Source organism: Fistularia commersonii, chromosome 14, assembly GCF_037954325.1.
Source record: "Fistularia commersonii isolate RoL2024-O1a breed Wild chromosome 14, RoL_Fcom_v1.0, whole genome shotgun sequence".
Lineage (NCBI taxonomy): Eukaryota > Metazoa > Chordata > Actinopteri > Syngnathiformes > Fistulariidae > Fistularia > Fistularia commersonii.
Genome location: NC_141297.1, coordinates 4,328,398 through 4,350,333, shown reverse-complemented (window position 1 = coordinate 4,350,333; position 21,936 = coordinate 4,328,398). Strand labels below are relative to the sequence as shown.

At 47.4% G+C, this 21,936-nt stretch overlaps 2 protein-coding genes across 3 annotated transcripts in view; one reads left to right on the top strand and one right to left on the bottom strand.

Annotated features, from left to right (window-relative positions):
• LOC147226975 (IQ motif and SEC7 domain-containing protein 1-like) overlaps positions 1-21,936 on the bottom strand; it is an 89,680-nt gene that overhangs the window by 12,881 nt on the left and 54,863 nt on the right. For both annotated transcript variants that reach the window (XM_086158936.1, XM_086158937.1), the window contains 7 exons: positions 6,457-6,619; positions 3,894-4,061; positions 3,203-3,376; positions 3,036-3,122; positions 2,228-2,838; positions 443-1,318; positions 61-219 (listed from right to left, as the gene is read on the bottom strand). In XM_086158936.1, coding sequence (XP_086015062.1) covers positions 61-219; positions 443-1,318; positions 2,228-2,838; positions 3,036-3,122; positions 3,203-3,376; positions 3,894-4,061; positions 6,457-6,619 — 2,238 coding nt within the window. The remainder of the gene's footprint in view (positions 1-60; positions 220-442; positions 1,319-2,227; positions 2,839-3,035; positions 3,123-3,202; positions 3,377-3,893; positions 4,062-6,456; positions 6,620-21,936) is intronic.
• Positions 11,267-13,150, top strand: LOC147226977 (tripartite motif-containing protein 16-like). Its single transcript, XM_086158934.1, has one exon. The coding sequence runs from the start codon at positions 11,416-11,418 to the stop codon at positions 12,982-12,984; it is 1,569 nt and encodes a 522-aa protein (XP_086015060.1). The 5' UTR covers positions 11,267-11,415; the 3' UTR covers positions 12,985-13,150.

The following is a 21,936-nucleotide window of genomic DNA, read 5'->3' as shown; positions in this document are numbered from 1 at the left end:
GCGTAAACTTCACATCGTAACGTCCTCATCCAAGGCCTCGCCGCGCCCGGCCGTACTCACTCCAGGACGTCCTTGTTGAATTGCTGCCTGCTGCCCAGGAACTCCCCGATCATCTGCCTGCTGAGGCCCTTCCTCTCCAGGATGAACCTGGCGATGCCCACCGGCGTGTCCGACACGAAGCCCCTCTCGATCAGGTACTGGATCCCCTTCTCCGGCTTCCTGGTTTCGAGGGAGGACGAGACAGAACCAGATCCGGCGGTCACCCTTTTGTGGCCGCGATAAACATCTCAGTGTAGGTGGAAAGTAAGTTTATGCGACCGCGAAGAACGAAAGATATCGCATCGCTTATCCGACCGATCCCCGTCGGGAGGCGGGGCTTAACACGGACGGGTCGGCTGTGGATCGCGAGGCGACACACAGAGACGCCGACGTTCTCTCTCACTTGTTGAAGAGGTTGAGTCCGATGCGATACTGCCGCCGCTGCACCACGTCGTTGTTGAAGGCGGGCGAGTCCCAGCTGTGGCGGCTCTCCCGCTGATAGGTCTGCTTCCCCAGCGTGGCCCCGCCCATCGGCTCCCGCAGGCTGTCGCGCGACGACGAGCCCGAGCTGCAGTTGTTGACGGTGGTGTCGTCGTTGGAGTTGGTGGTGGTGGAGTTGACGCTCTCGTTGTCGCCGTCGGAGCAGAGCAGGTGGTGGTGGTGGTGGTGCAGGTGCGGGTGGTGGGCTTGGGGGTGCTGAGCCTGCTGGCCGTCCATGTTGGGCGAGGAGGAGGAAGACAGCGGCGAGGGCGTGAGGGCCGGCGGCAGCGGCGAGAGGGGCGTGAGCGGCGGGATGGGGGACGGCAGCGGGGAGGCGGGGGGGTCCGGGTAGCCGTGGTGGTGCAGGTGGTGGTAGTGGTGCTGGGCGAAGTGCTGCACGTACGGCCCGCCGTGCGCGTGGTGCATGTGCACGAGGTGCGGCTGGCCGTACTGCGGGTGGTGGTGGAGGATGGTGGGGAGGTGCGGGATCGGCAGCGGGTGGGGGTGACCGTGTTGCAGCGGGTGGGGCAGCGGGTGCGAGGGGAGGGTTCGCGCCGACGGCATGGGAAGGGGGGCCGGGGCGGAGCCGCGGGTCTGGCCCTGCGCCGTGGCGACGGAGCGGCCGTTGGGTTTGTGTTTGATGGTCCCCTGCGGGGAATCGGCCTCGCTGCTCCCGCCGCCGCCCCCGCGCTCGTCCTCGCCGCTCTCCCCCTCCCCGCCCCGCCGCTCCGCCCCTCCTCGCTCCACGCCGGACGGCTCCTGCTCGTACACCAGACGCCCGATGGAGCCGCGCTCAGACCTGGGGAGGCACAAACAGAGGTCACCGCCGGGAAGAGGAGACGGTTTCCACTCCAAAGAAGTCGCGCTCGTTCCCCGATCGTCCTGCAGTCGGACGCGACAAAGCAGGAAGTCGTCGTTTGTCGTAATCGGCATGGCGATGCCATCACGTTACATCACATTACATTACATTACGGTCGTTTGGCAGACGCTTTTACCCAAAGCGACTTACAAAAAGTGCAATTGAGTCACCGAAGATCCGAAGTACCAGCAGTCGGACCACTCAACCAAGTAGCCTCTCAGAACCGTAAACATACACTGCTCAAAAAAAAAAAGGGAACACTTAAAAAACACATCCTAGATCTAAATGAATGAAATATTCTTATGAAATACTTTGCTCTTTACACAGTTGAATGTGCTGACAACAAAATCACACAAAAATGATTAATTGGAAATCAATTGTATCAACCCATGGAGGTCTGGATTAGGAATCACACTCAAAATTAAAGTGTAAAAACAAACTCCAGGCTGATCCAACTTTGATGTAATGTCCTTAAAACAAGTCCAAATGAATCTGTGTTGCTTCCTGAGTGGACACTATGATTTCACACAAGTGTGATTGACTTGGAGTTACATTGTGTTGTTCAAGTGTTCCCTTTATTTTTTTGAGCAGTATACATATTTCATTGTTAATTTTTTTTGGGGGGGGGTCTAGGTGTGATTAGTAGTTCTTGGTGAAAAGGAATGTTTTCAGCTCACGCCGAAAGATGGGCAGTGACGACGCCATCAGTGTTCTGACCGTGCCATTAACTGATTGGTTACAAAACACGGTATTATGAAAGAACGGATCTTTTGATTGACAGCGAGAACGCAGGACGGTAACTGAGTTTTATCTCTGACCGGAAGCTGCCGCGCGATCGGCCAAACTGACCTGTCGCTCATGTCGACGGAGCTGTCGCTGGGGGGTTCTATGGTGAGGACGGGCAGGTGTCCCCCTCCTCCCCCCGACCTGCCCCTGTACTCCCCCCGGCACTCGGTGCAGGGGGTGCTGCTTCTCCGGCTGGTGCTGCTGCCTCCCTCCGTCTCCCTGCTGTCCTCCCTCCCGCCGCTTCCCCCGCCTCCTCCTCCGCCCCAGTACTCCGTGTCCGAGCTGGAGGCCGGGTGCGAGAGCGGCGAGGACGGCGGGCGCGAGAGCGGCGACGAGGGGAGGCAGCCGTCGTCCATGTAGAGGGTGACGTCGCTGAAGGAGGTGGCGGTGCTGTCCTCGTGCATGCCGGCGCCGCCCCCGACGCCGCCTCTGCCCGCGCGCCCCGCCACGTGACGGGATCCCGGGCCGCCGCCGCCGCGCCACGCGCACTCCCTGTAGTCTTCGTCGTCGTCTTCGTCGTCCTCCTCTTCCCCTTCCTCCTCCTCCTCTTCCTCCTCTTCGTCACCTTCCTCGTCGTCATCGTCGTCCTCCCCTTCGCCTCCCGCTTCCTGCGAGTCCTCCCGCCCCGACTGGCAGGTGAGCGAGTCGTCCATCGAGTCGGCCAAGGATTTAACCTAACAAACACACACGCATGCGCACGGAGAATGTGAATTGAAAAGAAAAACATAAATTTAACCAAAATGACCATCTTGAAGATTAGCCGAAACTACCAAAATGAAAAGCATGGAGCAATAAAAACAAAACAAATCTCTTAAAATGCAAGTATTCCTTACCTTAAATAAGGGAGTACTGAGACAGCGGAGGAGGTTACCTGCTTGGAGAAGGAGTCGTCCACGTCCTCCGACCCCTGCTGACCTCCTGACCCTTGACCCTGCGGATGGCGCTCATCGAAGGAGTACTGGACGCCGGCAAAACAAAAACAGATCAGGATCTCGGTGGGCGGCTGTGGGAGAACGCCGCCGAGTTTCCCGCCCGTACCTGCATCCTCATGTTGGACAAGATGATGCGCCGCGTCATACGGCTCTCCGACGCGGAGCTGCGGAGCCTCTCGAAGTTCTTGTTCATGCGATACTGCCGGAACGCCGTCTGGATGGTCCTCGCCGCCCGTCGGGACACGAACTGGCCGCCGTACTTCCTCTCCAGCATCTCCACCTGGCGGGGGGGGGGACCAATCAGATACGGCGTTGAGTCGAGTTAAAAAAAAAAAAAAAAAAAAAAAAAAAGACAATCATCTGGAAGAAAAAAAATCCTTCTGTTGGATTTATTATGATTTCATCTGCAAATTATGACTTTTTAAATTTTTCTAAATCCCGGGGTTATTTCTTCACTGCTGTAAATTCTTTCTGTGTTCCGGTGGCAGCACTTCTCCCCCTCATTGACTTTTACGACTTTTCCTTTCTGGGACGGATTATTTCCTCCGATAATTTACACAGTCGGACTCGTTTAGATGATTTAATATACTTGGATTTAACGGGAAAAAAAATATCGAAGGCGCCGGTACCCCTATCTGTCCACAGGGGGCGCCATAATCAACAAAACAGAAGTTCTTGTTCCTTTATTTTATGATCCTGACTGCGTTTTAGTTATTCATCTCCTGATTGGGACGTTTCCATAGTGATGAAGAAGGATCAGGGCGCGGACGTCCGATCCGAGCAGAGGCTTCCGGTACCTTCTTGTCCTGGAGGTCCGTAGAGAGCTCATAGCTGTCGGATAGCGCCTTGCAGCGTTTGCTCTCCTCCTCCTCTTGCTTGCGGAGCGCCAGACTGGCCGGCTGGTGTCGGCTGCGCTGAGCCCAGGCGAGGCTGGCCGGGCTGGGGGGAGAGATGGGGGAGCTGCCCTGGAAGGTGGAAGAGGAGGAAGAGTAGATGTAAAATCATCACCGTGACAGTTTGGGCTGCTCCACGTTAGCGCCTGCAAAAAACTCTTTAGAATGTAATTAAATCACGGCATTGAATTAAACGGCGAGGTCCTCCAGGACACAAGGGGGCGCTGTTCTGACTGACTACCCTGCCATCTCACCATGTTGCATCTCAGTGCTACACATAGCCACTTTTAGCGCCATCTACTGGTAATAAATTGTCTCAAAAGGAAGGAAAAAAAAACAACTTTTTTTTGCAAACAAGTATACGACTAAGCTAACTTGCTAAATTGATGTAGCCGCCTGGGCACGCATGGAAAACTTCTTCTCCTTCTTCTCCTGGGGTGACTTACAGCCGTGAATACAGACAAAAACCTGAGGTCAGAATTTTCGGTTCAGTCTTTGCTTTTTTTATCAGTTTATATTTAGCATCAGACGCTTTTTTTCTAACTGCAATATCAATAAAATTTACTGCAGTGTTTTAACAACCTGAGGCTAACAGGAGCCGCTTTGGCGTCTGCACCCAGAAGAGCAGACAGAGTTGTCGAGTTCAGGTGTGTTTACTCATCCCGACCTCGGTGATGACCTTCACACACTCGGGGCCTGGCCCGCCGCCCGGCTAACAGCTGCGCGACGCGACCGCCAGCAATAAACCAGCTCATGACAGCCGATGTTTCATCAGAAGCTAACTTTGTCACTTCCGACGCGTTTCCACTTGAATTTCAGCCGGTTCTCAGCGGTCCCGGGTCGCGAGGAGGTGCACAGACAAACCCCTTGCAGGGGGGGACGATTTTCCAGTGCGTTTCCACGAGAACGGACCTGACAAGCTCCCGCTGGAGAAGATGTTAAATTACCCCTGCAGCTATTCATTATTTTGTTATTACACACGGAATACCCTTAACTTAATATCACTGACAGAATCAGATAAGTGCGCTTAAACAAACCACTTTCTGTTTTTGGAAAAATTATCATTAATCATCATTTGCCATTCATTTAATTTAATTTTTTAAGCATTTTGCTCCTTTCAAATCTCCAATAAGTCTGCAGGGACTGGAAAATCAGTTTTCCAGGTGTTCCAGATCTCCTGGGACATCTGCAATGTGTGTGTGTGTGTGTGTGTGTGTGTGTGAGTTAAATATGGTGCACTTCAGACGCTGACTAAAAACACATTAATCAACAGAAAATACAACGTAGGCTTTGCATTTGTTGTTTTTTTGGTTTATTGGTTTGGTTTATCTTTAAATCTTAAACATTAAAAGAAAAAAAAATCTCACCCACTTTCTGTAAATTGTAATAATTTATCCGTATATATGTTCATAACTATGCAATATTTCATAGAAGCTACACGTACAATATTTTTTCATACTCTTGTGCACTCCTTATCTTTCACTTGGTACTTAAGACCTTAAGACACTTTATAGTTTTCACTTGTTACTTATAGTATATTTGTATTTCCCCCTTTTTTTCTCTTTTTTTTTAACCGTTTATTCAATTTTCTACTATTATTTATTCTCGTTATATTTTTCTTATAACTCTGGCACAGCAATTTCCTTCGGGATAAATAAAGTTGTTCTTATTCTTATTCTTATTCTTATTCTTATTCTTATTCTTATTCTTATTCTTATTCTTATTATTTTGATCCATCTAAAGCAGGGGTGTCAAACTCATTTCGGTCCGGGGGCCACATACGGCCTCATTTGATGTCAAGGGGGCCGGACCAGTAAAATCATTACCTAGACGTAACACTAATTCCAAATATTTCCTTTGTTTTAGTGTGAAGGAGGTAAACAGGTAAATTAAAGAAATCTTTAGATGTAATGAACTGTTCCTCTAAAAAATACATGACGAATTAATATTAAAAATTAATATTGAATTAAAAATATTGTTGAGTTAAAAAAGAAAATCTTGTCACTGTGGAAAAATTTGCCACTAGAATTTATTAGAAAATGGATTGGTAGCATGTATCAGAGGAGGTATGTTTGCAAGGCTATTCTGGTTTCCAAATCAATCTTTTTAATTTTGCCCGTTTTTTTTTTTTTCTGTTGTTTTTGTGGTATTTAAAGAAAATATTGTTTTAACAATATCACCAGACGTTTTTTCATCAAAAAATGATTTTCTTTTTAAATTTTGAAGCAAATAATACATTGCAAATTTATTTTTTCATTTTGTCCTTGCCCGTTTTTTTTTTTTTTTTGTATAAAACCTCCAGATGCATGTGAGAAAAAAACATGCCGCACTAACACAAAGATTTAATTTCAGGCAGGGGGCCACAAAATATTGTTCCGAGGGCCACAATGAGCCCGCGAGTCTGAGACCCCTGATCACAATCTTAAACTCAGATTATATCTTCCTTGGGTCCACGTGTGGCCGGTACCTGTGCGTGGGCGGCTCCTAGGGGCCCGCTGACGGAGGCGGAGCCGTAAGGGTCGCAGGGGCTGGAGAGGGGGCTGTTGCTATAGCGATGGAAGGGAGGCTGGTGGCCGAAGGACGAATCGGAGAACGTGAGCGCCTCCGGACACTGAGGGTCGCCTTCCACGCTGAGGGGGTGGAGGACAGAGAGCGGCGGTCAGCCATCTGGTTGTCAAGGTGACCAACTGAATAACCTGTTTGTTTCCTGCGGTGAAGCTGTTTTTATATTCAGCCCGGCAGGACGGGGGGGGGGGAAGAGGAGAACCAAGCTGAAGAACAGGTGCAAGAATGAGGAGGAACGTGGGAGAAAACCAGGTGATGACTTGGGTTGAAAGAAGAAATGCAAAAGAGAGGAGGAAGAGGACTCAGATAAGGACAGCTGTTGATAAACCGAAGTGATAAAACAGATGGAACAAGTAAAAAAAGTTGCACAAAATACCAACTAATCACACCATGTGGAACAAACCAACCGTTGTGGGAAAAACCAAAGGGAAATGGTGGACACACAAAACACAGAAAGTGAGTGAAAGTGGACAGACAAACATTTACTGGAACAAAATCAAGCATAAATAAGCACATTTGGAAAAAAAATTATGCTGAAAAAAGCACCAAAGGAAGCATTAAGGAAGAAGTGGAATAAAAAAAAAAAACATGAGGAAATCCCAGACTAAACCGGAATGGATGGAATTTAATCCGGAAGAAAAAAAAGCCCCATTGGACAAACTGCAAAGACTGACAAGAGGGACGAACTCTACTAATAACAATAAGACAAAACTGGAATATAAAAAGAGAACTTGTTCCCAGGAACAAATAAAGACGCGAAGAAGAACAAATTGGTCAAACCGGACTGAACCAAGATGATCAGGATGAGCAGACACACATAAAACCGCTAAAAAGCAATCGAGATTCTAATGGATGGATCCCAAGTACACCAGGTCAGAAGCAAAGTGAACAATGTGGAATAAACCAGATTATACCTGCAGTGGAGAGGAACCGGCCACCTCATGGAAAAAAAAAAACTCATGAGATCAAACCAGAATGCAGACAAACCAGTTTAAACTGACCAAACAGGAACAAGAAGTCTGAACCGCAGCTTAAAAAGGAACTGAACCAAGTCAAGATAACTTTCAGGCAAAAAGATCAACCAGACAAGATGAATCAATCTGGATTAGAGTGACGACGGAACAATGAACTGAACATATGCTAGAGACTTGCCTGAATCTAATCCTAACCTAAACCATAAATCTAACCCTAATCCTAACCTCAACTGTAAACCTATCCCTAATCCTAACCTTGAAGCTAAACCTAACCTGAATGAAAACCTAATCCTAATCTTAACCTAGGATGTAAACCTTACCTAACCTTGACAACAAACCTAACTTTAATCATAACCTAGGATCTGAACCTTATCTCAACCCTAATCCTAACCCAAACCACAAACCTCATCCAAATCCTAATTCATACCTCATTGTAACCTAAACCACAAACCTAACCCTAATCGTAACCTAAATCTAACCCTAACTTCAACCATAAGCCTAACCATAATACTGACCTAGAACAAAAATCTAATCCTAGCCTTAATGATAAACCTAATCCTAATTGTAATGTCAAAACCTAATCCCAATTTTAACCATAAAGCAAAACCTAATCCTAACGCTAGACCCTAAACCAGGGGTGGGCAATTATTTTGGCTGGCAGGCCACAGTTCTTTTTCAATTTTTATGCGCGGGCCAACTAGGTATCATGAAAATTGAACAAAATGAAAATTTAAATCTAAATATTTACATTTTTTGGCATTTTCTTTCAATGTTAAAATCCTTAATGATCATATAAATGTACCAATATTATTTTGTATGTAATCATCCATACAAAATTAAAGAGTTTCTAGATTCAATATTGATTGAAAATATTTATTAAAATATTCAAAGAAAATAGTTTTGCAGGCCGGATTAAAAAAGGATGTGACCGTAAAAAGCCCGGGTCTACCCTAAACCAAATCCTAACCTTAATGCTAAACCTAACCCGATCCTAATCTAATCCCAACTTTAACCCTAAACCAAAGCCTGATGTTAACCTAGAAACAGATGTAATGCGGTGGTTAAATGATATGTTCTTCTTCCAACCCTTCTTCCAACACTTCATGCCACCTTAACCCAACCTCCCCCCCCCCCCCCCCCCCCCCACACACACACACACACACAATAAGGTGCGAATGCAGCCGATAGCCACATGCTAACATTCGGAGTGCGCCGCTAGCTGCCTGCGTTAGCATTCACATTCCGCTACTTTCTTTTGTGGACATTTGGGTGTTCATTATGAGTAAGAACTCGATCCCGGATCGCCGGACTCAAAAATCACGATGTGGAGAGTGTTTGTATATGTGTGTGTGTTGTCGGTGGATGGAGTGTGTTGTTTTGCCGCATGTTTCCGTTCAAACGCAGCGTGACAAAAGCCTTTCAATCAGAGCAAAGCTGCGAGTCACGACCTGAGTGTGCGGCGTCCGCTGAGAACACAGGGCTGATAAATAATCAATCAATTAGGTGTTGAATGGGGGAAGAGGGAGGGATAAAGAGAAGAAGAGGCGACCGCCATCGTTACTGCATGTGTGTGTGTGTGTGTGTGTGTGTGTGTGTATGCTTCATCATCTTCAAAGAGGCACTTCAGTGTTAATCTGAGACACCCGCGAAGCTGGCGGGGAAGCTAACGTGGGAGCTGCCAACACGCACGCACACACACACACACACACACACACACACACCCGCGCACACACACACACACACGGTGAGTCACATGATGTTGACTCATGCCGAACAGCAGAGCGAGTGTGTCTCTGTGGGGGCGTGTGCAGCGTGTATAGTGTATGTATGTATGTGTGTGTATGTGTGTGTGTGTGTGTGTGTGTGTTTGTTGCGTGCAGTACGGTGGGTGTTTTGGAGATGGGAGATCTTCGAGGCGATCGAGCCTCGGAGTTTCTGCCCCGAAACCCCCGTTTGAAGGTCAAGGGTGAGTTAAGGGTGAAAAGACGCCGAGTGGAAAAGGCGACGAAAGGCCGGTTGCCCTTTTAAGGCCGTAAGTTTCTCCAAAGTGAAAGAAAAACAGCCTTGAACATGCAGCCGATCAGGTCCTTTGAGTTCTTTTTTGCGTGGCCCAAAAGTGAAAGCAAAAGTAAATGTGCCTTCAAAACCTGTGTGTCCAAACACTGACGAGATGACTGAATACAGCGCTTCGTTTTCTGCCCCTAATGAGCGGTTTCATCGGCTTCAACTGGAATCGGACATCCTTTCCGACGATGTGATCGATGATTCGAAACCGATGAGTCGTCTGGACACGAAAATTCACCCCCGTCGTGGGTTTTGAAACTCCGACCAATGGACCGAGGTTTCTCATTCTCCTGCTCCCACTAAACATCTGCGCTCAACCAGCTCAGGGTTTTGGACCTGGCGGCGACGGCTCGGCTGCTCGCCTGCGCGCTCATAAATCCAGAGAGTCGCCGCAGTAAAACCGACTCCAAGCTACTCAAGATAATTGCTGTCTCTCTTTCCGTGAGGCATCGATGCTCACTTTCACCCCCTGCTGTTATTCCTCCCCCCACCTCCTCCTCTTCCTCATGTCTAATTCAGTTCATCTCCGCGCCCTCCTCCTCCTCCTCATCAACTGCTCGGCTCTCCTTTTCAGCGTTTTTCACTTTCGTTCACTCCAATCAGGGGCGTAAGGTGAGTCGTACACCTGAGCAGACAAACATCAGGACAGGCGTTGAGTTCCAGAGTAAGAACGTCTTGAAAAATGTACTTGAAACTCGGCACGTTCAAAATGGCGCCTGTATCAAGAAGATAAACAACCCTGGAAGCTCGTTGGTCTTCACTCTGCTTAGCTGAGATGGTCCATATTGCTTTTATTCTCCTTTCCTTTCCTGGATAAATGTAGTGTCAAAAAAGTACTTAAAATGACCAAAATAGAGGCTGACCAACCTCTATTTTGGAGGTCTGGACCAGAAGAGTCCATGTCACCAGGGATCTCACCATCTGCATCCCATAATATCACAGTTAATCCAAATGATTCTTGACATGTGAGGACAGAAACCAACTCCGAGTGGGTCCTTTAAAAGGCAGCAGGACTCTCAAAAGGGAACCCCGGGAGAAACCGATGTCGGTGGACCCAAATTAGCACCGCGTCTTCAACAGGAAGTCAAGTGTTCGGCATGATCGGGTCATGTGATCCAGGTACGCCCACGCAAAAACAAACTTGTTATGGACATCAAGTCCTCTTAGGCTAAGAAGGGAAAGGACCACCGTGGTGTGTGTAGGGGAGGGCATGGTGGAAGCACCACCGATCCATGTAGTCTCTTCCCAACTTCTTTAGAATTGGTTTTGCCGAAAACCCCACTTTGGGGAGGAGTTGCACGATGTTCCCAGTGAAGATCATTCTGTCTTGTTTTTAAACATTTTACACGGTGTTCAAATTATTTAGGGGGAATATATGTAGACTGGGAGATGCGATAGAGAACCAAGTCAGGGAGTGGTGGCGTTACGCTCTGTGAAGTTTCAGGCAGTTGAGGCCGCCGGCTGTACAGAACCTCGAATGTTGATGGCGATCAACAGGTAAACAAGTGACAAGTAGAGCTGCAACAATAACAGGTTTTTATCAAACCACTCCTCCCAGAACTATTTCAGCTCCACGCCCTCCATCCACTTCCTGGTCAAGTAAACTTTGGCCCAGCCATGCCAAGTTCCAGCTCTTATATAAGATCCGCATGGTTTCGGATAGAACCAGATGCAGGCGGTTGTTGCCTTGAGAAAGCGTCTCCTGTAGAATCTGTCGGGACATCCTGAAGGATCCAGTTACTCGTCCCGAAGGACACGACTATTGCAAAGGCTACATCCAGGTCTAGTTTGACAGGCAACATTTCTGCAGCTGCCCTTACAGAATGAAGTTCTCCCTGGAGAGACTGGGCCAGATGGTGACTGACGTAAAGTCTCTGAGCGTGGCTGACGACCGCAACGGCGGACCTGAAGATGTGGCGTGTGATCTCTGCACCCAGAAAAAAGCCCTCAAGTCCTGCCTGACGTGCATGGTCTCCTTCTGCGAGGAGCACCTGCAGCCTCACGACCTCCCTCAGTTCGAGAGACACGAGCTGGTAAAAGCCACCAAGAAACTCCAGGCGAGCGTGTGCCCCGATCACAAGGAGGTGAGGAAGGTATTCTGTCGCACTGATCAGCAGCTGATCTGCCACCTCTGCTGCTTGGAGAAGCACAAGAGGTGCTGCAATGTCACGGCTGCAGAGGAAAGAGCCAAGAGGCAGAAAAATCTGGACACCCTTCAGACAAAGATCCAGCAGGGTATAAAGGACAGGCTAAAGGATGTGACGGTTCTCCAGAAGGAGCTGGAGTTCATCAATCTCTCCGCCGACAAAGCAGTGGGGGACGGAAATCGGATCCTCACAGAGCTGATCAGTTTCCTGGAGAAACAACGCTCTGGTTTGGATCAGCAGATCAGATCCCAGCAGGAGGCGGAGGTGAGTCGAGTCAAAGGGGAGCAGAAGAAGCTCACGCAGGAGGTCTCTAAACTGAGGAGGGAACAGACCAACCTAAAGCAGCTGTCCAGCACCGAAGATCACTCTCAGTTTCTGCTGAATTACCCGAAATCTTTGGAGCTCAACCCGTCTCCGTACAGGTCCTTGAACGTCCGTACAGTTGGGCACTTCACTAGCGTGATAGACGCCCTGGAGGAGGCGAGCGGTGAACTCCAGGGCCTTCTGAGGGACAAACTAGGGGACATCTCATGGTCCGTGACTCAGGTGGACACTCTCTTGCCGCAGCCAGATCCGACGACCAGAGCTGACTTCCTGAGATATTCACGCAAGATCACACTGGATCCAAACACCGCGCACAATAACCTGGTACTGTCCGATGACAACAGAATGGCAACTTTAACTAGCGTGTCACAGGCTTACACTCCACACCCAGACAGGTTCAGTTACTGGTACCAGGTACTAAGCGCTCAGACTCTGACGGGTCGCTGTTACTGGGAGGTGGATTGGCAAGGCGACGCTGTCCGCGTGGCTGTCGCTCACGCTAGTTTCAAGAGAAGAGGATTAAATAAGTTTCACAGTGATTTCGGAAATAATAGCTGCTCTTGGGCTTTGTACTGCAACAGGACAGAGTATGCACTGAAGCACGACAAGTCCTCCAGCCCGGTCCTCGGCGCCCGGTCCAACAGGATCGGGGTGTACCTGGATTCCAAAGTACGTGGTCTGTCCTTCTACCGCGTCTCTGATACCATGACCCTCCTCACCAAGGTCAGGCTGACCTCCGGCGAGCCGCTACGCGCCGGGCTCTGGCTGTACGAGGCATACGGGGACACCGCCGAGATCCTTCAGCCCAAAAGAGACGACCTCGGCCGTGTGGAGTCTCTGGATCCGAAGGCCGAGGCCCCCCCACCCTACCACACATATTTTGGAGTGAAAGTTACTAGGTTAGCTCGAAATAATCCTTGAGGCACCCCCTTCTTCGCTTCAGTCAATTTCTCAAATTTTTTTGGTTAATTGTTGAGAATTTCTGTAATTTCGTACCCATTTTTAAGACTCTCTTTGTTTAAATTAAATACTGTTGCGGTGCCAATGAATATGTTATATCACTAATAAAGACTTTCCAATCACTAAATGGGTGCATCTTTTCTGAAGTGTAATCCTCAAGCCAACCTCCCGCCCCAAGAATGGCATCGATGTGGATCCTCCAGCAGACAGGATGTGACCGGCTCCAAAAATGTGGGCAGTTTGAAGGGAAAAGTGACAAAATCCTCCTAGCAGACGGTTTCCTCTTTGATTTTTCCGTGGACGGGGCGTGTTTTTGTATTCATCAGGATGCCGTTTACCGAGTTTGGAATCGGGACGTTCGCCGGAGTTATCCTGCTGACTCAGCAGACAACTTCCGCCCGGCTCCGGCGTCTGACTCAGCAGCTAACTTTAGCTAACACTAGCCGCCCTCGTTACGAGGACGCCACCCAAGGTCGGCATGCTTGTTTGAATACTAAACTAGCTAAACCCGCTAACGTGACTGCTGGGTTTCCAGGAATCCGTCAGAGCCAGAAAAGCAATGTAAGAAAACTTTTTTTTTTTTTTTTCAAATTTAAATTTTAGGTGTCCTTCCTACTCCTCCCTTTAGCTCCTCTTCTACCCTTGTTTCCTCTTTCCACTGCTTCCTCTCCTCGTCTACCCGCCCGCCCCGGCTGCAGGGCAGCTGTGAGGTGAAGTGTGTTTGATTTACACTTCAGGGCAGCGCCGAGCTGGCAGCCTCTCGCTCCGTCCACGCACGACCTCCACGTCGCCAGACTGTCTAAACTTCACCGCCGACATCTTTGTAGTTCACTGCCCCGATCCAGCAGTTTCCTTTCCCGCTTGGTTTAAAAGATATATGTAGGACTGTCTCAGAAAATTAGAATATTGTGATAAAGTTCTTTATCTTCTGTAATGCAATTACAAAAACAAAAATGTCATACATTCTGGATTCATTAAAAATCAACTGAATTATTGCAAGCCTTTTATTATTTTAATATTGTTGATTATGGATTACATTTTAAGAAAACTCAAAAATCCTATCTCAAAATATTAGAATATCATGAAAAAGTATTTTTTTTTTTTTTTTAATTGCAGTACAGGTGATAAAGAACTTTATCACAATATTCTAATTTTCAGAGACAGTCCTGTATAAGAACACACACACACACACACACACACACACACACACACAGAGCGTAACATTCAGCACCTCCTGCGACCCCTCATACGAGGACGCTGCTTTTTGAGCTCTTCACACCTCGTGAAGAGACGTTTTCTCGCCTGCCAGTGGAGAAAAAAAAAAATCGAACCGCATCTGGCCGTGTTAAAAATATTGAACGTTACAGTGGCTGACGACAGTAAAGAGCGACAAAAAAAAAATCTACAAAATACATCACATGAAAGAACAAATAAATGCATAAATAAATACACAAAATTTTGTTTATCCCTTCAGCATCTTTGGAGGTCTGATTAAAAAAATGGATATCTTTTAACTTTTCTAAAAGTGTTGACCTACAGATGAACCATCAGCTAAAAAAAACATTAAAAACACTTGCATGGAGAGCTGAACACATCATGACACACACACACACACACACACACACACACACACACACACACACACACAGTTTTGATGCAAAACAGCTGTGCCTGTTTACAATATACCCCCATCCCCTCAGTCATGAATTCTAATTTTTTGCAAAAAAAAACACACAGTTAGTGTTTGCCATAGCCGGAGGGGCGGCGCCAAAAACACGCCGCTGGCAACAATTCTTACTCAAACACACAACTTTAAAACCCCACTGATTAAAAGTGTAAAAGAAATAAAACCAATTGTTGCACAAATAATAAAAACACTTATTGTGAAACGCACAACAGTCCCTTTCAGAAGGTTTTCAGAAAGAGTGACATTTTGGATGCTGATTTGTGGAACAAAGTGAAGCAAAGTGAAACAATCATTTAATCTTTCGAGGCCATTTTTCCCAATTTTTCTTCCAATTAACCTGCTGGACTCTGGGAGGAAACCGGAGAACCCAGAGGAGAACTCATCACGGGAATCCAATTGTGCCGTGAGGCCAAAACGCTAACCGCTGCGCCACCGCGCCGCCCCGTCCGTGGACCCGGATAACGAAAAAAATCCCTAGTGTTCACATCCCGGAACTGCATCCACGCGTTACGTCACCTCTGCTTCGGTGAAGACCAGTTTCATCTGCAACGTCAGAGAAATACCACAATTCTAACTGTTGCCATCGGGTACTGTTAGCTAACAGCTAGCTCGTGCTGCTGAGAGCAGGTTTAGATACTCTTACCACCCGCAGTCCCCATTTGAGGACATTACATTTCGTCCCTTACCATCCCCCTGCAGACATGGTTGCACCCAACTTGACTGGTTGTTCCCAAAAAAAAAGATGTTTCCATTTTGACCTGCTGGTGGCAACAAAAGCAACTGACGGGAATTTTTCTGCGTTTCCTGTCGTCGAGGACGAGCGAAGAAGAGAAGAACCGCCAAGTCAGCCGAGTCAGATGCTGTCCCATCACGCTCACTTCCTGCTCGTCATGGTTGTTGTTCACGTCCAGCTGGGAGACCCCTCCCCTGCGACTGGGGATCGTCGCCAAATTGAACTGGATCGCCCTGATTTTAAAATCCTCGCAGACGAGCGCGCCGGTGTTTCCACGGTAACGATCCGATCGGTCGGACGGTCGCTGAACACAGAACCGATAAAGCACTACGACGAAACAAATGACCCCCCCAGAGGTGTTATACCATCTGTATGACCACAATCAATATAATATTACTCATTATCTTTTCATTTAAATTAACCGAAGTCTTTATTTTGAATTCTTCCTCAATCTCCTCTTGCACCGACTAGCGCCCCCCAGTGGACACATATGGTATTACAACGTGTCAGGGCTTCTTAACCTTAAATTAAAACGTTTCTGTATTTTATTGAAGCCATCATCGATTCAATCAGTCGCTGATTTTATATAAAACTAAGAGCAATAATGATTAAAAGAAAGAGGAAATGAAAGTTTAAACACGTACCGGTAGGAGCATCGCAGTTGTTTATTGGATTTAAGTAAATAATCAATTTTGTAAAATGCCTTTGCCGTTTCATCATGCTGGTGCTTCTGCTGCTTCCGTCCCCTGTGGGCCGCTGCAGCCTCCAGCTAACACAAACACACACACACACACACACACACACACACACACACACACACACACACACACACACGTGGGCCTCTGTGTCAGTCTGCTGTAAGTAATAACTCTCAAAAATGATCGTTCCCTCCTGACCCCGAGGAAAACATTTCTGTTCCAACAACGTCACGTGACCGACGAGATACTTTCTGCTGTTATTGTAAAGCATGTTTAAATGGTTACAGCCGTTCAAAGATGCGTCCACAATCGTGTCCGTTTCAAGACATTAGCAAATAAGTTGGTACACCAAAGAAATCGTTGAAGCACAACGAAAAACGGGAGGGGAGCAATTCATGTGGCGAAGGTGTCGGAGGCCATATTGGACGCGGCCCTGAAGGCTCGCCGCGCTCTACATTAGGACACAACGGGGACCCTCCGAGAGTGTGTGTTGGTGACACACTCACAGAGGCCTCGTTTCACCAGAGAGAGAGCGAGCGCGCGCGTGTGTGTGTGTGTGTGTATGGACAGTGTAGCTGCAAACGAGCACCAAATGGCAGCGAACCCCGAGGCGGCGAGCTGCTACCAACGGTTACATGTGTGTCATCTTCGCCTCGTTCTCCCTGCGGACGGTCGGCAGAAAACACTTCGCGCTCGTCTCTTTCCGTCGCAGAAACAGATCCGGGGGTCCGGCTTGACGTCCGGGTTCCAGCTTAGAACCCCGTCATGCTTTTGAACCTTTTCATGCTTTGACACGTAAGCTTTGACATAAGCTTCCCCTTTTATTACGTATAAACGACTCCATTTTTCACAGTGACCTCCTGCCTCCTTTCCTTTTCATGCATCTAATCTCATCTCATGAAAAAAATCCTCAATTTGGCAAAAAGACAGATTTTGGTCTTTTTTTTCTGACAGTGAAACTCTTTAAATAAGGTTAATAAAAAGAATATCTTCATGAAGTCATCGGACAGCGATGCTACCCTTTACCTGTCGATCAAGGATCGATCCCAACAAGTTGTCATTTAAACATACAGGACTGTCGCAGAAAATTAGAATATTGTGATAAAGTTCTTTATCTTCTGTAATGCAATTACAAAAACAAAAATGTCAGACATTCTGGATTCATTACAAATCAACAGAAATATTGCAAGCCTTTATTTAACAAAACAAAAAACAAAAAAGTCATACTTTCTGGATTCATTGCAAATTAACTGAAATATTGCAAGCCTTTTATTATTTTAATGTTGCTGATTATGGCTTACATCTTAAGAAAACTCAAAAATCCTATCTCAAAATATCATAAAAAAATATTTTTTGTTTTTTTTAATTGCATTACAGAAGATAAAGAACTTCATCACAATATCCTAATTTTCCGAGACGGTCCTGTATATACCCTCGATAATTGGCACGCCCATTCGGCAAACACACGCACACACACGCCTCTCCAGCTGTCAATCAAACAGACTCACCCTTCAATCTGTATGACTGTAACCTGAGACGGCTGTCTGATTTTTGATGCCAACAAACTGTCAATCAAAGTGTGACGCGCTCTATCAGCTGTCAATCATTGGCGCCGAGCCACCTGCCAAACACCGATACGCCCCTTTCAGCTGTCAAGCCCATCCAGGAAAGCACGTCAACACCGTTTACGCTTGACTTGTAGCTCGCGGCGCGACGCACGCCTCCCTCCACACGCCATGTCTAATGTCCTGATTGCTGATTGGTGGAATGAGGCTGGACAGCCTTCCCGCCGGGAGCCAATCGCGGGCGGCGGCGCTCATGTCTGGAGGTTAATTCGAGCTGAAACCAGGACGGGGCCAAGGGTCCGATCGGTGGAGATAATGGCATCGGACATCCGGCTGCGGTTGGCCAGATGAGTTACGGCGGGGTTTCGTGATTGGATGAGCACGGCGAGACACGGGTGATTCAGCGCGAACGCTTGTCTGCCAACAGCAGCATAAAGGCCAGGATAAATCAGGCGGTAACGATCATTTCCACCTGGGGAGACCGAGAGCGCTTTTAGCCGCAGGCAGTAAAATCTCCAAAAGTCCCAGCGTCTTATTGTACGGCTGCCAAAACACACCCTGGGAGGAGGCTTTGGGAAGCGGTTCACCGGAGCCTCGCCGGGGAGGTTGACCCCGCTGACCCGACATAGGCCGATCAGCTGAAGTAAAAGGTAAAAATACAATAACATGTGAAGTAGAACCTCGACTTACGAATTCAATTTGCCTCTTCGCCTCCGTTTGTTAACCGAAATGTTCGCAAACCGAATCGTTTCCCATTGAAATCAATGTAAACCCAATTGATCCATGCTCCGGCCCAAAAAAACACGCTGTTTTCCTGATTGGTAGCAAAATTACAGAAAGGAATTAAAGCTAACTTTGATTATTAATGTGTTTCTGATGTTCTTTCCCTTCTTGCCAGCACTTGTTCTCACCGTTTCCTTCGCTACATCGGCAGAAGTACCGTAATTTCCAGACTATCGAACGGACCGGAATGTAAGCCGCACCGGCTAGCTGATCTTTATCTTCATCCGTCTCCTGCGCATTAAAACCATTAAATTCGGAATTGAACGGCCTCAGAATTTTACGGTAATTTAATTGGTCCGATGTGACGGGACTAAGTGTTTTGGTGGCTTGAAGCTTGTCAGCCAAAAAAAAAATCCAAAATTAGCCGCATCGTTGTTTTAGCCGCAGCATTCAAAACGTTTGAAAGATGTAGCGGCTTATAGTTCGGAATTTACGGTATATACATCTCACATATGAGACGCTGGCTAATGCTAACGCGATCTGCGACAAGCTGTCTGTCATTAATCCAAACTAATAATAACTTTTCTCCTTCTTCTAAGACTCGAGACCTTTGCTTTGTTAGCGTAGCCGTTCCTTTAGCCACATCAGCCACCTTTAGCCCATCTTTATTCGTTATGATCGTATAGATGGTTGACCTAACCACGTCGTAGTGCTTGGCAAGATCTGTAACACCAACACCTCTCTCGCGTTTGGCTAATATTTCCTTCATCAGATCAACTCGTTTTTATTGTCTTCTAAACACGTCTATTACTAGCACTTTTAGCCTTTTTTGGGAGCCATACTGAGGGCTAACATGCTGAGAAAAAGCACGACAAAAGCATTATAACAGTAAAATGCAACGCTGAACCACGTAAACAATGCAAAGCAACACGCACAACTGCCGCTACGCTACAACGCGGAGTGACTTTTTTGTTTGCGTGTTTGTGCACCGAAGCTCGTTCGAGGATCCATCGAAAAATTTCCAGAAACTCTGTTCGTGGGCCAATTAGGGGCGCTCGTAAGCCGATGTTGCACTGTATCTAAAATGGTTATTATTTATCCTGCGATGAGGGTTGGGGGGCGGAGCCAATCCATGGGGGGCGGGGCTTAAACCGGACAAGTTAGCTATCGGTCTATAATAGAGACGTCCAGCCATTCAGCCTCAATGAATGAATCTTCTGACTGTTTGTGCGGAGAACCTGAAGAACACACTTCAGAACCCAGATCACCGCCCGAGTGCCATTTCAAGCGCGACGACATCATCGACCCGCGTCCGCAGCCGCGGAAACGGCGTCGCCGAGGAGACGAGGTCGGAGAGAGTTGACAGACGGGCCGAGAGCGGTATTTATTTGTCCCCCGCAGGTTTAAGCTTCGGGCAAACAGAGGATGAAGGTTCAGTCCCCGTGCAGACAGGAAACAAACAGGCCGAGCAAACCGCCGCCGTCTGCTGGTTTAATGAAGTACAAAGACTCGCTCTGGCGAGGACGAAGGCCCCGCCTCGGACGCAAGACACACATCTACGTCTTTTCGGCGTTTGTGGGGACGTTTGTGTCGGAAAGGCCCGGAAACAAATGGGGTTTTATCCGCGGGCTTTCGAATCAAGGTTCTTTATCTGCAGAACGTTCCGGTTCCACCCGCTGTCATCGGACGAGCGGTTTGAACTTCAAGAGAAAAGAAAAACATGAAACCAAGAAGGGAAATATTAAACGTAGAGTTTTAAATAACAGAGAGAAGCGGTTTGATAAAATTCTGTCACGAAATTTTATCATTTCTAAAAACCGTGTCGCCTCTCCAGACCCATTTCATATTGAATACCTTGTCATTGTTCATTTCGTGGTCCATTCTGGGAATTTATTTCCATTTTACTTCCAAAGAAAGGCGACAAAATCATACCAGAAGATTTCAATTGGGGAAATCTTTTTCTTCAAAATGACCCAAAACTCAAACCGAGAAACGTTCCTTCAGTATTCAGTGGATTGACAGTCCAACGCCATCCACATCTGGATGTTTCCTTCTTCTTCACGTCCAGTTTCCAAAGTTCCCCGCCGCTCCCCTTGGATCCCAGGGCTTGGTTTGTCTCGCAGAACATATTTACGGCCTTTGGGCCGCGAGCGGTCGACGACAACCAGATAAGGAAGCAACGGCGGCTTCATTAATCTAAGAGGCAGCGAGGGGGTGGAACTTTTAAGGTCTATTTCAAGAGGCGGCTAAAATTGTTTGTCTGTCTTCGGTTCACCGCCGCCGCCCCGCCCGAACTCTCCTCAAATAACACGATTCATCCCCGTGAAGGTGAGGAGAGTGTGTGTGTGTGTGAGATCGGACGAAATCTGCAAAGTGAGAAAAACGCGTTCAGTGAGTGCCGTCGAGCCGAGCCGTCTGCAGCCGACCCTTCAGGGACCGAAGGAATTTGTCTTCACCTGCGCTGATGGAATTTCTGAAAAATAACCACGGCCGGGGGGGGAAAGGGGATGACGAAGACGTATTCATGCGGCAAGAGGAAAAAAAAAAAAACCCTCAGAGGGAAAAAAGTTTCTGCCTTATTATTTTCATTCAGAACAAACAGGAAGTGGAACCGGGCGGACGGCCAATCACAGCATCTGCTGAATTACCTGCTTAGCCGCCGTAGCACGACTTCTGTTCTGACTTTCGTTTGTTTGTTTGGCCAAGCGTCCCAATATTCCTTTCTGTCAAACTAAAACTTTTTGCACTGTTTCGCTAAAAAAAAATGAGCTTTGCGTCGGCTACTTCCCTGAAGTTGCCGCAAAAACAGAAAACGGCGCGTGTCTTTAACCAAAACATGCTAGCATTCAACTTTAGGTGGGATCAGTCATGTCAGGCCTCTTTCACACCTCTGTTTAGTTCATGTGAAGATAAATTCGACATAATTCATTCATACATTATCTATAGCATGTATCCTGCGTTCAGGGTTGCGAGGGGGCGGAGCCTATTCCAGCTGTCATTGGGCGAGAGGAAGGTTGATCACAGAGCCTCATATAGAGGTAAACAACCGTCAAACTCATTTTGGTGAAGGAGGCCGGACCGGTAAAATCATTACTTAGAAGTAACACTAAGTTGTTTTAGTGTAAAGGAGGTAAACAGGTAAATTATAAAAATCTTTATATGTAATGAAGTGTTCCTCTAAAACAGGGGTCGGGGACCTTTCTGACTGGGAGAACCGTAAAAGCCAAATATTTGTAAATATATTTTATCGAGAGCCATATAGTATTTTTAACGTATTTATATTTGACCGTTTCATCGATGCATTTTTATCATTGCATACCAAACCGCAGATCCAAATGTAAATTCCTCTGTCCATGCAGGCTGGAATGCACATTAATCATCCTCTTTTTTTCTTTTCGCCATCTTTTCAGTTATAAGGGTTGACGCAGATAAACTCGTTGGCTATCTGGTAAAATCATTTCTTCATCTTTACAACGACCCGGACGTGCTCGCAAGCCATTGGTTCCC

What these genes read in the sequence shown, in the direction of transcription:
- LOC147226977 (XM_086158934.1), top strand. Translation starts at nt 11,416, where the DNA reads ATGAAGTTCTCCCTGGAGAGACTGGGCCAGATGGTGACTGACGTAAAG.